This window comes from Tachypleus tridentatus, chromosome 1, assembly GCF_004210375.1.
Source record: "Tachypleus tridentatus isolate NWPU-2018 chromosome 1, ASM421037v1, whole genome shotgun sequence".
In the NCBI taxonomy this organism is placed as follows: domain Eukaryota; kingdom Metazoa; phylum Arthropoda; class Merostomata; order Xiphosura; family Limulidae; genus Tachypleus; species Tachypleus tridentatus.
The window spans coordinates 69,087,273-69,099,845 of record NC_134825.1 but is presented as its reverse complement, the minus strand read 5'-3'; the positions used below and the strand labels follow the sequence as shown (position 1 = coordinate 69,099,845).

Here is a 12,573-nt window from a genome sequence, read left to right as displayed (position 1 = left end):
GATATGGTCTGTGGTTTATCAAAGCACACTTGGTCATAGTCATCATCAGATCAGTTCTATTTATTCAACAAAAGGTTTAGGATTTTTCAGCATTCCTATCCACCCACACAACCAAGTTACTAAAGGCCAGCTCAACAAATTTATCAATGTAAATGTCACAGAGAATAATAAACATGTTCTTGAACTAGTTTTATAGTGTGCACAATAAGTACAATTCAAGGTTGGGCACATCCTGTTCATTCAGAACATCTAAATACCACTCTCTTTACTGGAATTATATCTCATTATATGCAAATATTGTGTGTTATATAAGAACTAAAGCTATAACATGTATAGGTTGAAGATAATTTCAAATAATAAACTTTTATATAATTGATACTTGAAACTGTCTGTACTTGGTGAAACTCCATAAGTACAGATTTGAAAAGAAAACAAAAACAATTACATGTTTAACAAAAACTTCATTTATTCACCACCATGGTTTCACCACTGAGGGCACCACAAAGTGTTGACAAAAGCATGGTTGTGAATAAATGAAGTTTCTGTGAAATGTAAAATTGTCTTTGTTTTTTCCTCAATATTGTAATAAACTTTTAGTTGGGCCAAAAGTGTAAATATTTCTTCTATTAAGACTTTGAATAACAATAAAACTTTATTATACATTGTAAGTTTTGTCATACATCTAATACTTTATTAATAGAGCACACAATACTGTGTATCTATTAAATTTTCTTCAGAAAAACGTACATATGTATCATGAAGAGTTATTCATTGATCATACTCCACTTTTAGAAACACAATCTTTTTCTTGCATGTGTTCTAATTATTAATATGAGTAGACATTTTCTACACTGATTTTGGTACAAGCCAATGGCATGACAAACTGTAAAGAAGATTTGACATAACTAATTCATCTGTTACAATTAGTGCTGCAGTTTCTGGCTCACATCCAGTGTTTTAATTGAAAGTAATAATAGGAAAAGTAGAACACTGAAGTTACTTATGTAAATCAGAGAGACTACTTGTATCATCCTTCAAGAGAAAAAAATTTGCTAGTACAAAATGAAAGTCTCTCCTTTTATGCATCTGGAATTGGCTTTAATTTTTAAAAACAGTCCAAACGTATGTAAATTATATGATGACTTTAAATAAGAATGGAACATGAACAGAATTCAATGAAAAATCTCTTATTTGAAGAAATTAATAGCTGACAACTGAAAAAGCCCAGTTGTTGTCTTATATAATAATCAAAATACATCATTGAAAACTACAACTTGTATTAATAATCTTCTTTTAAATGTTTATAATATGTAGATAATTGTTTTGCAATTAGCTATTATGTACTTGCTTCATATGCAAAAAAAACTTAGTGTAAAAAATATGTAAAATAGTTGCAAATTATATTTGCAGGCAGGTTTTCATAAAAACATTGACTGTTTAACTAGTAAGTTCTATTTATCAAACAAAACAGAAACATCAACACTATGAAAGTATTTCTACCATGTAACATTACTTAAAATAGTGTAGCACGCTAATTAAAGTCCCAACTAACACTCTGCTCAACTTTTTTTCTTTTTATGATTTAGAACCAACACAAAACAAAACTCAGTACCCCATGATTGGTTATATTCATCTTCAGGAGCATGATTACAAAACTCCCGTAAATTCCATTCATCAACCTCTTTCCGTTTTCTGCTAATAAACGCTGTGATTCTTCTTTCCAACTATATGTAAAAAAAATAAATGGTAACACATTCATAGTGATACATTTACACCAATCAAATTTATGAAATGAAATTTTTACAATACCAGATAAATAAACAAAACACTTTGAAAACTACATTATACAAAAGTGGTCAACAGCCAAAGTGTTATACTAAACAATTAAATAATGAATAATCCAAAGTATATAATGAAACATCATACAGATGAGCATCTTGTATTCAGTTAATTTAGATTATGAAATAAGATTGAACTTTACCTCACTTCTAGTGGCTTTAATCTGGATTAGCTCTGCATTATCTTCATCAACTTTTATAGTTTCCATTTGTGGGGCAGAAGACACTGTTATACAGTCCTAGATCATTAAAATCAAGTCAGTTTTTTGCATGCAATTTGGTATATAAGTAAAATTATACAATGTAACACTGTATTTAAATATGAAGGTCCCTGTTTTTCTCAAATGAGGAACGAAAACAATTTTTTTCTCTTAAATTTTGAAATAAATACAAGTATTCATGTAAGATTACTGTATGAAAACAATATAAAAACTTTCAAATTATAGTGATATACAATCAAGAGAAAACAAAAAACTGGAAGAACACAGCAAAAACATCAAACTATTAAATAAAAGAAATTAAACTGTCAGAAATTACCAACAATGTAAATATACATGCAACAACAGACTCTTACTTGTAGTTTCATAACATCTGTATGTAGTTTTTGCAGTGGCTTTAAAAGTTCAATCAGGACTGATGTTTCTAAGCTGGAAGACAACTTGTACTGCATTGTAAAATCTTCTATTATTTTATTCTCCTTACCCTAACACACCAAGCAGAAAAGCATAATTCAAGAGTAAATATTTACGACACAATATTATTTCAACTGGATTATACATCCAAAGTCAAAAATGTTTAAACAACATGTAATTATGATAATAAAATGATAAACCTACATAGCTTAAAACATTTGATTGGAAAACAAGTTTTATACAGTTAATTCAAATAATTAGGACTTTTATAATCTGTCTCTAAGTCAAAGGTTGCATTGCCTTTTACAAACCTGTATACACCAATGAAGGAGTTTTCAAAAATGAGACTGGCAGTAACAGATTTATCATATGCTAAAATGCAAGGAACAAATCTATTATTTTAAATAACTAACACTAAAAAAAAAGCATAATACATTTTTTACAATGACCACTATGTACAATATCAACAGAATCAAATTTAAAATTTGTTAGTTAAAGATTGCTGCTTTTTATTGAAATGTAAAAAAAAAACATTTATTACTAAGTCATCCTCAAATGACTCTGGTCCATCATGTTGATAGGCAAAAGACATCAATGTTGAAGTTACCTAACTGTGACCACTGTGCTGTGAGAACCAATTTTTACATACTAAGTACTCTCTTTCTGACAGAAATGCTGAGAGATGTGTTTGCAACTGTACAAAACCTAAAACACTTTTTTAATAGTTGAGAATTATAAGTTAACAAGCTTTAACAACTGTGATGCTGCATGGAGATACTCTAAGTATCCTCACAGCCCCATTGGTTAGCTCCTATTTGTTGGGAGAGCACTGAATTAATCAGAATATATATTTTTAAAAAATTTGCACAATTAAAGATAAAAATGTTTTGATAACTGCTACCACCAGGACTAATGAGTACTAAAGATAGAGATGATGATAGCCATGTCACCAAAACTAGTTGACTAAAATTTTTAATAGATATTTTATCTTTTATTGTATCAAAAACCTTTTTTTTTTTTACTTATAATAAGAAGCACAGCATGCTTAAAATTAAAGTAGAACAATGAACTGTTGGGAAGAGTTCAAAAGAGAGCTAATAGGATGATATCTAAATTAAAAGGCTGTTACACAACAGCAGAATAAAATCCTGGAACTGTTTTCTCTGGAAAAAAAAAAGAGAGAGATGTTGTTGTTGTCAAGATATTTAATAGAGAGAATAGCAGGACAAGGGGACATATATAAATTCTGACATGGTAGGAGTCACCTTCAGATAAAAACAGTTTTACTTTCCTAAAACAATGGTTGACCTTTGTAATGGGTAAATAGTAAAACAGTAATATGATAAAAGCTGGCTTTTAATTCATTTCTGTCATTTGAGTTTAGTTTAATTAATTATAAGAACTTGTGAGGGAAAGTAAAAAAATATAATAATATATGTACACACTATATCTGCTACATCCATAAACCAAAGCAGATGAGGCCCTTTGTCCTATAAAAGTGGCTAGGTTGTAACTACCTGCTGCAGTATTCGAGATCAGTAAATCAGACACGAGCCTCCAGAGCTGCATGAACAATGTAGTAATAGAAAAAGGCAACTCTTGCATCCTCATTAATTACTTCCTCATTCACATGTAATAGTGATGTAACTACAATATGTTTTCATAATTCTGAGCTATTATTTTGTATCTTAATACTCAAGTTGAAGTCACTAGTCAGCAAGGTAAGTGTGTTTCAAAGGCAGTTTTTAATGTGATGAATTGATTATTTTAGACTACATGGAAAACTGAGAATCGATCCTCTATAAGCATTCAGGGCATTTTTCTGTTAAAAGCCAATAGCAGCCTAGTCCAAATCTGCTTGTTACCAAGCTGTATTTTAATTCTTTTACCTTCAAACTTGCATATAAAAATGGGCTTTACCTCATATATTGTGTATAACAATAGCAACTTTTGTTAAAGATCAATAAAAAGTGTTTTAAAAAAATATGGGCCTGCTAAGTCCAAATTTATCAATACATGTTTTTACTCTTCAACCCTCAATACAAAAATTATCATCAAAATAATGGATAAATGAGTGTTGAAATTACAAAATGAATATATACACAAATGTATATAAACATTTAAGTAAATGAAGCAATAAATACATACAAATTCTTATTTATTTACTGTTTTAACATTTACCCACTTACTTCAATGTTTATTTTTTTAAAATAAAGCTAATACTTCTGTGTTATATGTAAAATAGTATATAATGTGTCTGTTTCTTGCACTTAATGTACAATTAACTTAAAAGGATAACACATTTTTCCACAATAAACCAAGTAACAGCTGTTATATAATATGGTAGTTTTCTGAGTTCAGTTGTGTCAGTTGAAATTTTTTACAAATTAGTTGGTGAAAATTTTTTACTCAATCTCAATTGCTCACTTCTCTCCCAAAGGGGCCACCTTAAGCTCTGACTTTAGAATATACAAGAAATGGCTATTAATTTAGAAACTAGAAAGTCACTATAATAAAACTCTGTATTACATTAGGCATGTCTAAATTTGGTTCTCACTGCAAGTGCAAGGCAAAGTGCTTAGCTTCAATATGATCCAGGGCAAGAGAAATGGCATACAGTTCAGCAGTGAACACAGAAGCTGTAAAGGGGATTCTGCACACAACCACCGAACCGCCACAAACCGTGGTAGAGCCCACAGAGGTACCTGATTTGGAACCATCCATATAAATTGGAATGGAAAGATTGTTTGAAAGATGTTCAGTAAATAAAAGACAATATATCCAATCGGGAGTATCTGCCTTTCTCAGACGACTGAAAGAAAGGTTACATTTGGGGACTGTAATAAGCCATGGTGGGATGGTCTGACCAGTGGATTCTGCAGTGTTATCCAAGGACAGACCCAATTCATCCAATTGTGCCTGGATGCAAAGGCCAAAAGAAGCAATGGCAGATCATCTGTTCTGAAAAAGTATGGCCCAATGAGGAAAGAAAACATATCCCCAGGTGGAATGCTTTAGTAAGGAACAAAGTTTCAAAGAATATAGTAAAGATAGTTGCAAACGGCAAAGGTGCAGAGAAGGTTCATGAGATTCAAGTATAAGCAACGTATAAGAGTCGAAGTCCTTGGTGATGAATGGTGTCCAGCATCTTTAAGGCTGAGGGTCTGGCAGAGCCATAGACCATTGATCTATAGTCGAGTTTTAATCGAAAAAAGCACGATATACCTTTAACATAGAACATCGATCTGCTCCCCAACTGGCAGTAAAGAGGACACGGAGGATGTTCAGTGCTCTTGTGCATTTGACCTGTAGCTGCTTTAAGTGTGGTATAAAGATCAGCTTACGGTCAAAGATAAGCCCCAAGAACTTGGTCTCAGGGACCAATGGCAGCGAAACTTCACAAATACGGAGTTCAGAATCAAAATGAATACCTCGTTGGCGGCAAAAGTGCATACATACACTTTTAGAGAGAGAGAAATTAAAGCTGTTCGCCGTGGTCCACTTTAGTACACGATTGAGGGCAGTTTGTAGTTGCCACTCAATATATCTCATGTTCGACGATTCACACAAGATGTGAAAGTCGTCGACATAGAACCAGTTTGCAACAGTGAGAGGGAGTTGTTCAGTGATGGCATTTATCTTCGTATTGAAAAGTGTGACACTCAAAACACAGCCCTGAGGGACTCCAAGTTCCTGTACAAAAGAACAGGAAAGTGTCGAACCCACACGACTTGGAATCTCCTGTCCATTAAAAATATTTTAATAAACATGAGTAAATGGCCACGTAACCCATATGTATGGAGGTCTCGCAAAATGCCATACCTCCATATTGTGTCATAAGCCTCCTCAATGTCAAAGAATATTGATACAAGATGTTGGCATTTGAGAAAGGCTTCTCTGATTGACGTTTCAAGTCAAATTAGGTGGTCTGTGGTGGAGTGCTGTCGTTGGAACCCACACTGGGTGGGCGAGAGGAGGTTGTTTGATTCAAGGAACCAAACAAGATGAGCATTAACCATCCTTTCTAAGGTCTTCCAGAGACAGCTCGTCAAAGCAATTGGATGGTAGTTTGAAGGAATCTTGGGATCTTTCCCTGGCTTAGAGAAAGGTAAAGTAATAGCCTGGTGCCAGGCATCAGGAAAAACATTCTCCTGCCAGATCCGGTTAAAGACAATAAGAAGGACATCAAGAGAAGCAGGAGATAGATGGTGCAGCATGTCATAGTGTACATCATCAGGTCCAAGAGATGTACTGCCAGACCGATGAAGGGCCATTTTCAGTTCCACCAGTGTAAAGGGACAATTATAGTAAAAAAGACAGTCAGTTCGAAAGGAAAGAGGTGAACGCTTCGCCCGAGTCTTGATGGCCAAGAAGGTGGAGGAACAAGCAGAAGTGCTAGATACCCAGCAAATGCTTTCACCTAGAGTATCAGCGATGCTCCAGACATCAGCCACCTCCTGACCATCAGAGTAAGATCGAGAGGGGGACAGAATTGTAGTGCCCACTGACCTTTTGAATCCTGTCCCATATGACCTTGGAACTGTTGGTAGAAGATATGCTAGTTGTGAACTGAATCCAAGATTCCTTCTGGCTTAGACTTCTTACTCACCTAGCATGTGCATGGGCCCGTTGGAAAGCGACGAGGTTCGAAAGTGTGGGATATCTACGAAAAGTATCCCAGGCCCGTTTTTGAGCCTTCTGTGCTAACTGGCAAGCAGGATTCCACCACGGACAAGGGTATGGTGGAAAACGTGTCGAGGTTTTAGGTATACACTGAGCAGCTGCTTGAATAATACAGCCAGTTACCGCTGCCACACAGTCTCTGTTGATGGCTGATTCATGATGGCAGGATCAAGTTCTGCGAGAGCAGTGAAAGTGGACAAGTCTGCCTGATCCAGCTTCCACCAGGGCACGAGGATAGGGTGGCATCGACCACGGCCAGTCTCTCTCAAAAGTAGAGGAAAATGATCACTGCCTAGTGATCCTCCATGAATAATGGGAGAATAATGAAGGGGAGCAAACTGAGAGATCAATAGTGGTAAAGGACTGACTAGGTGCATGAAAATAAGTGGAAGACCCAGTAGTGAAAAGAGAAAGGTTGTGATCAGAGAGCATACTTTCTACAGAGCGACCCCTCCCATCAATAAGAGCACTTCCCCAGAGGGGATGATGTCCATTAAATTCCCCCAGGAGTAGAAAGGGAGATGGCAACTGTTCAATGAGAGCATCAAGGTCTGATTGATCATATGTCTCTCCAGGGGACAGGTAGAGAGAACAAACAGTGATTGTATGACCCAAGAAAACTCGGATGGCTACGGCCTCCAAGGGTGTGTTGAGTGGCAAAGACAGGGTGGGCACATGCTGATCAACCAACAGTGTACCCCTCCATCACACAGTCTGTCATTTCTGTACAGAGAAAACTGCCGAATAGTGACTGTACCAGCAACTTTTAGAAATGTTTCTTGTAAGGAAAGACATACAGGATGGTACGAAGCAATCAGTGTTTTGATATCATCCAGATTATAACGTAAACCTCGACAGTTCCATTGTATCAAGGTGGCCATTTTTAATGACGAGTAGGCGAAGTGGCTGGAGAACCCTTCTGTTTACGACCACGTCTTTTTTCCTTACTGTCCTTAGTCGGAGGAAGCCTATCAACCTCCATGGATCCTGCCCTGGGTCGATTGGGCAGGTCTTTGTTATTGGAAGGGGATTCCAGTAACTGAGGATGCAAACGAATGATTGTTTTGCATCTTGGGGTGGGAGAAAAAGATGTATTAGAAGAAATGCCTGCATCTGAAACTGAAGGATGTGGTTCATGGTGCTTGTTGGAATGCATGTGAGGAACAGAGATAGATGTAAGTCGATTCATCAACCTTTTTAACCATGGAGGTCAAAAGGCTTTTCATTTGTTTTGAAAACGATTCTCTTGGAGGCACAGAGAGATCTGTCTGCACTCCCACTGTAGTTATGGAATGAAGTGCAGCAACATATATCCGAGATGAAGTGGCGGAAAGCAATTTCCGAGCCTCAGGATAACTAATGTTAAGAGTCATTTTCAAATGCTGCACCTCTTTTTCCTCCAACCATTTTGAGCAAAGACGAAAGTAGGAAGGGTGAGAACCATTGCAGTTGACGCAATGTGAGCCCATGTCACATTCATAGGTATTGTGGTCCTTGCCACCACAATGAGCACATGTCAGGGAACCACGACATGATGTCTTTGAGTGGCCCAACCTCTGACATTAAATACATGGGAGAGGGTTTGGAATGTATGGCCGTACCCTGCAAATTAGATAACCTGCCTTGATGGTGCCAGGTGCATGTGATGTTGTAAATGTCAAAACGAGAGCATTTGTTGGCAGTGTAACTCCATCTTTGTGAGTAGAGATGCTCCTCACTGCAGAAACTCCTTGAGACTCGGGGATGTTCTTTAAATCCCTCTCAACAATAACTCCTCGTGATGAATTCAAGGTAGCATGAGGGGTAACCTCAATAGGTATATCCCCAATTGCCGTTGAATTCAAGAGGAGTTCACTGTGTTGGGTTGTGGATGTTTCAACTAATATGTCTCCAGATCGAAGCTTCTTAACTGACTTTGGAGAGCCAGCAAGACCCTCTAGTCCCTTCTGAATAAAAATGGGGGACATTTGCCCTAAAGGTTTTTCTCAAAGAGAATGTAATATAAGAAAATGAGGTACGTGTGTTACAGATGTTGAAGATTGCTGCTCAGAGTCTTCAAGGCATGGTCATTTACCTATTGACTGTTTTTTCACTATTTTATTTAAATTTTTTGAAGGAGGATCCATAGGAAAAAAGAAAAATTTCAGTACCTACTGACCCCACCCACCATGGAGCCCTACGAGGGGACGCACTACAATGTCATGCAAGGACAATGCAGCAATGCCAGGGTTTCTTGAGCACTATACCCAAACACCAGCATCAGGCACAATGTCCACAACACCCGTTGAGAACTTCCAACACTGGTACTTGGTTGACTCTAGCCCAAGTGGACCAGCCAATTGACCCAAGGGAGGCCACCCAGAGACTGCCCATCTACAAGAATTCAAGGCCAAAGTGGTGTGTTAGGGTTGGACCCCTCAACCACCAGGATCCTCTCCTCCACTTCACGGGTCACTACGCACAGCAAACACGTGGGTGGATGTTTAGATCCCAGAGAAAATAACCAGACAGAACAGAACCTTCCCTGGGAGGTCCCCTCACCACGTACAGGAATCCACACAGAGGGGGGAAGAAGTTCAGAAACAAAATGATTGCATAATGCTTGTTCAACTTTCAAAACAAACAACTGAGAGAAGCTTATTAGCTAAAACCTGGATGAAGTTGAATATTTAAAGGAAACTCTAAATCTAAATGCTTATTTTTCACTGGAGGGGAAAGAGCCTGTTAAGCAAAACCCTGCTAAAGACCACCAAGCAGACATCTCACAAATTACAAAAAAAGACATAACTCACAGTAGAAAATATCTACTCACTCGAACTTTACAATGCTTCAAAATATACTACACCTAAAGAGAAATAAACAGTTTTCTGAAACAAATCAGGATTATAAGTTCATTATTCTCTTTCTGTGGATTGGAACAATGGCACAACTATGCAAATTTATAAAACTTTTTCAATAGTTTGGTGATCTCATAAGCAGTGAAGCTACTACGTTGTCATAAATTACACTTATAAAATCAGGCATTAAAATGCTTGTGATGTGGGTTTAAATGACATTAAAGCTCTGAATCAAAATGTTCTTCATAGGCTTAATAACCACTTCCCCTGAGTGATTGAGTGAAACTAACTTCATGTTTTGACATTAATACAAAGAGTTGTATCACCAGTTCCCTGAAAAAGAAAACATACCTGATAACTAAAAAGTTTGTAAAGGAAACAGAGAAGCAAACAAACACTCTTCCATCTGAAGAGCATCACCTCACAGACAGAAATTGCACAATCATACCAAGTTTTAAATAGGCATGTATATCTTTATCATACAATAATTAACCACCAGTCCCCAGTTCTTAATGGAGCTGTCAAATCATATGCCTATTTTAATTTTATAACCTATATTTCTTCGTTAACATTCCCACCTCCTCTCTACTACTAACTGCCTTTTTATTTCTGATGAACAGAAAAGCATCATGTGGTATATCTTACCCAAAAAGCACAAGATAATAAATAACCTGAAAAAGTCATTTTAAAAATTTCACCGAGATGGAGTCGTAAAAATTCAACTAGCTGAATAGGTTGAAATTTAGTGCAGTCAGTCAGAAATACATTTATGACTGATTCAGGAGCCAAGTACATGTTCTTTCACTTGCTTTGTCCATCTACTTTAATAATTATTATTTTTTCTATATTAAAAGCCAAACAATCAAAGTACAGTTTGGTAACAAGCAAATTTGGACTCAATACATTCAGGTTGTGTTAAAAACAGTTGTTATTGAACTTTAATAAAAAAAAAAAATGATATTGTTATACACAAGTAAGAAATGATTTACAATTTTGAGGGTCAAAGAGTTCAAATACAGCTTATTAATAACAACTTACTCAGTCTAAGAAAAGAATTGTACCCAACTTTTAACAAAAAATCCAGTCAAACTATTCAGAACAGTTTTCACATACTGCAAGTGGAATTTCCCTAAGAATGTATACTGATACTCCAAATACTCAAATTTTATTTTGTGATTAGCATGAAAACCAAAAAATACTACATATAGAGAACGTTCTATGTATAGCTCTTCAAATGAAAGACCACATTAAATTAAATGCAAAGGTTATTTATTATTATTCTACTTCCTTGAATAGGCTAAATAAAAAGACCTATATTTGTCTATTAATTAACAAATTTTTATACTTCCTGTAAAATGTGTTTCCAGTGGAGCTATAAGATTGTTTTGCAGTGGAAAATGAATTACCAAATTACAAAACCACCAATGTACCACACATCAATACTTTAGGTCATGCAATTTGTTTTTATGGTTATTTCTCCTTATGGGTGTTCGGAAAGTCACTGTGCACTTATATATTGATTAACAGGCATGTTTCAATATAGAATACATGAGGTAAATATGAATGACAATTGTGAACAATGTTGAAAGTGACTCTTACTGGCATCAGTACAGGCCTGGATCCTTCTTATTTTGTTTCTAAACACCGCTATCAGTTGCTGGCTTGAAAAAGACTGAATAAAATGCTTAATTACTATCCTTTTATGTTAATATAACCGAAAACATAAGAAATCTACATTTTGAAAGTGCTGTACTTCTTGTTTTAAAATATAAAAGAGAAATTAGCAAAATTCCAACTCTTGTGAGTTTTATCTGCACTGAATAATTGGTTTGATTTCAGTTGAATTGTTTTATGTGGGTTTTTTTTAAAGAAGGGTCAACAGATGGGTTAGCCTCAATGAGTTGATCTGGAAGTTTATGGACAAGTACTGGCAACATACCCTTTATTGTCCTCAAATGTTATATTAAGTTTAAAGTTTCTGTTCTGTTTAGAGCAACTCTGAACTCTAGTCTACTAGTGCTGATACTTATATACTACAGTGTCTAGCTAACTTTTTTTAGTTAAGTATTCATGGTTTCCAGTCCGATTTACATTAACGGTGGCTATTTCGGTTTCAAAAATGTCCGTGTATTATGTAGTTACTTTTAAATTTACGTTAACAAATCCGCAACCATGGTAGTCATCACGTATTAGAAAGTTTCGTGATTATGTTTTATGGGCGCGGGGATTTTCACCATTTCAGTATGATGTCAATGAAGGTTATTTACTCTGACGTTTCAAGGCAACTGACAATTCGGGTTACCGTCATATAGATACTGTCAAGAGAATCGGGGGATAAGCCCTGCGTACCAGCGCCTAGCGACGCCTCTGGTCACATGTTGAAAAATAATTTTGTATCTTTTAACAAAAATAAAAACACAAACTTACAATATTAAGTAATAAACAAAAGGAATCAAGCACGCTTCTTAACAGCTCCACCATAGTCAACACGCTCAAAATACTTTCGTTCCCGTAATTCTGGTACTTCTGCCAGTAATACTCGTAGTCCAGCAGTGTCAGTGGTACTTACGTCACTAAAGTGTA

General features: G+C 35.9%; 1 protein-coding gene across 3 annotated transcripts in view; it reads right to left on the bottom strand.

The window, feature by feature from the left end:
- LOC143251507 (MAP3K12-binding inhibitory protein 1-like) overlaps window positions 1-12,573 on the bottom strand; it is a 25,920-nt gene extending 13,347 nt beyond the window's left edge. For all 3 annotated transcript variants that reach the window (XR_013028616.1, XR_013028618.1, XM_076502788.1), the window contains exons 1-4: window positions 12,418-12,573; window positions 2,413-2,541; window positions 1,982-2,077; window positions 1,613-1,724 (exon numbers count right to left, since the gene is read on the bottom strand). Coding sequence is in view for 1 of the 3 variants with exons in the window: in XM_076502788.1 (XP_076358903.1) it covers window positions 1,613-1,724; window positions 1,982-2,077; window positions 2,413-2,541; window positions 12,418-12,471 (391 nt within the window). In the remaining 2 variants the exon portion in view is untranslated. The remainder of the gene's footprint in view (window positions 1-1,612; window positions 1,725-1,981; window positions 2,078-2,412; window positions 2,542-12,417) is intronic.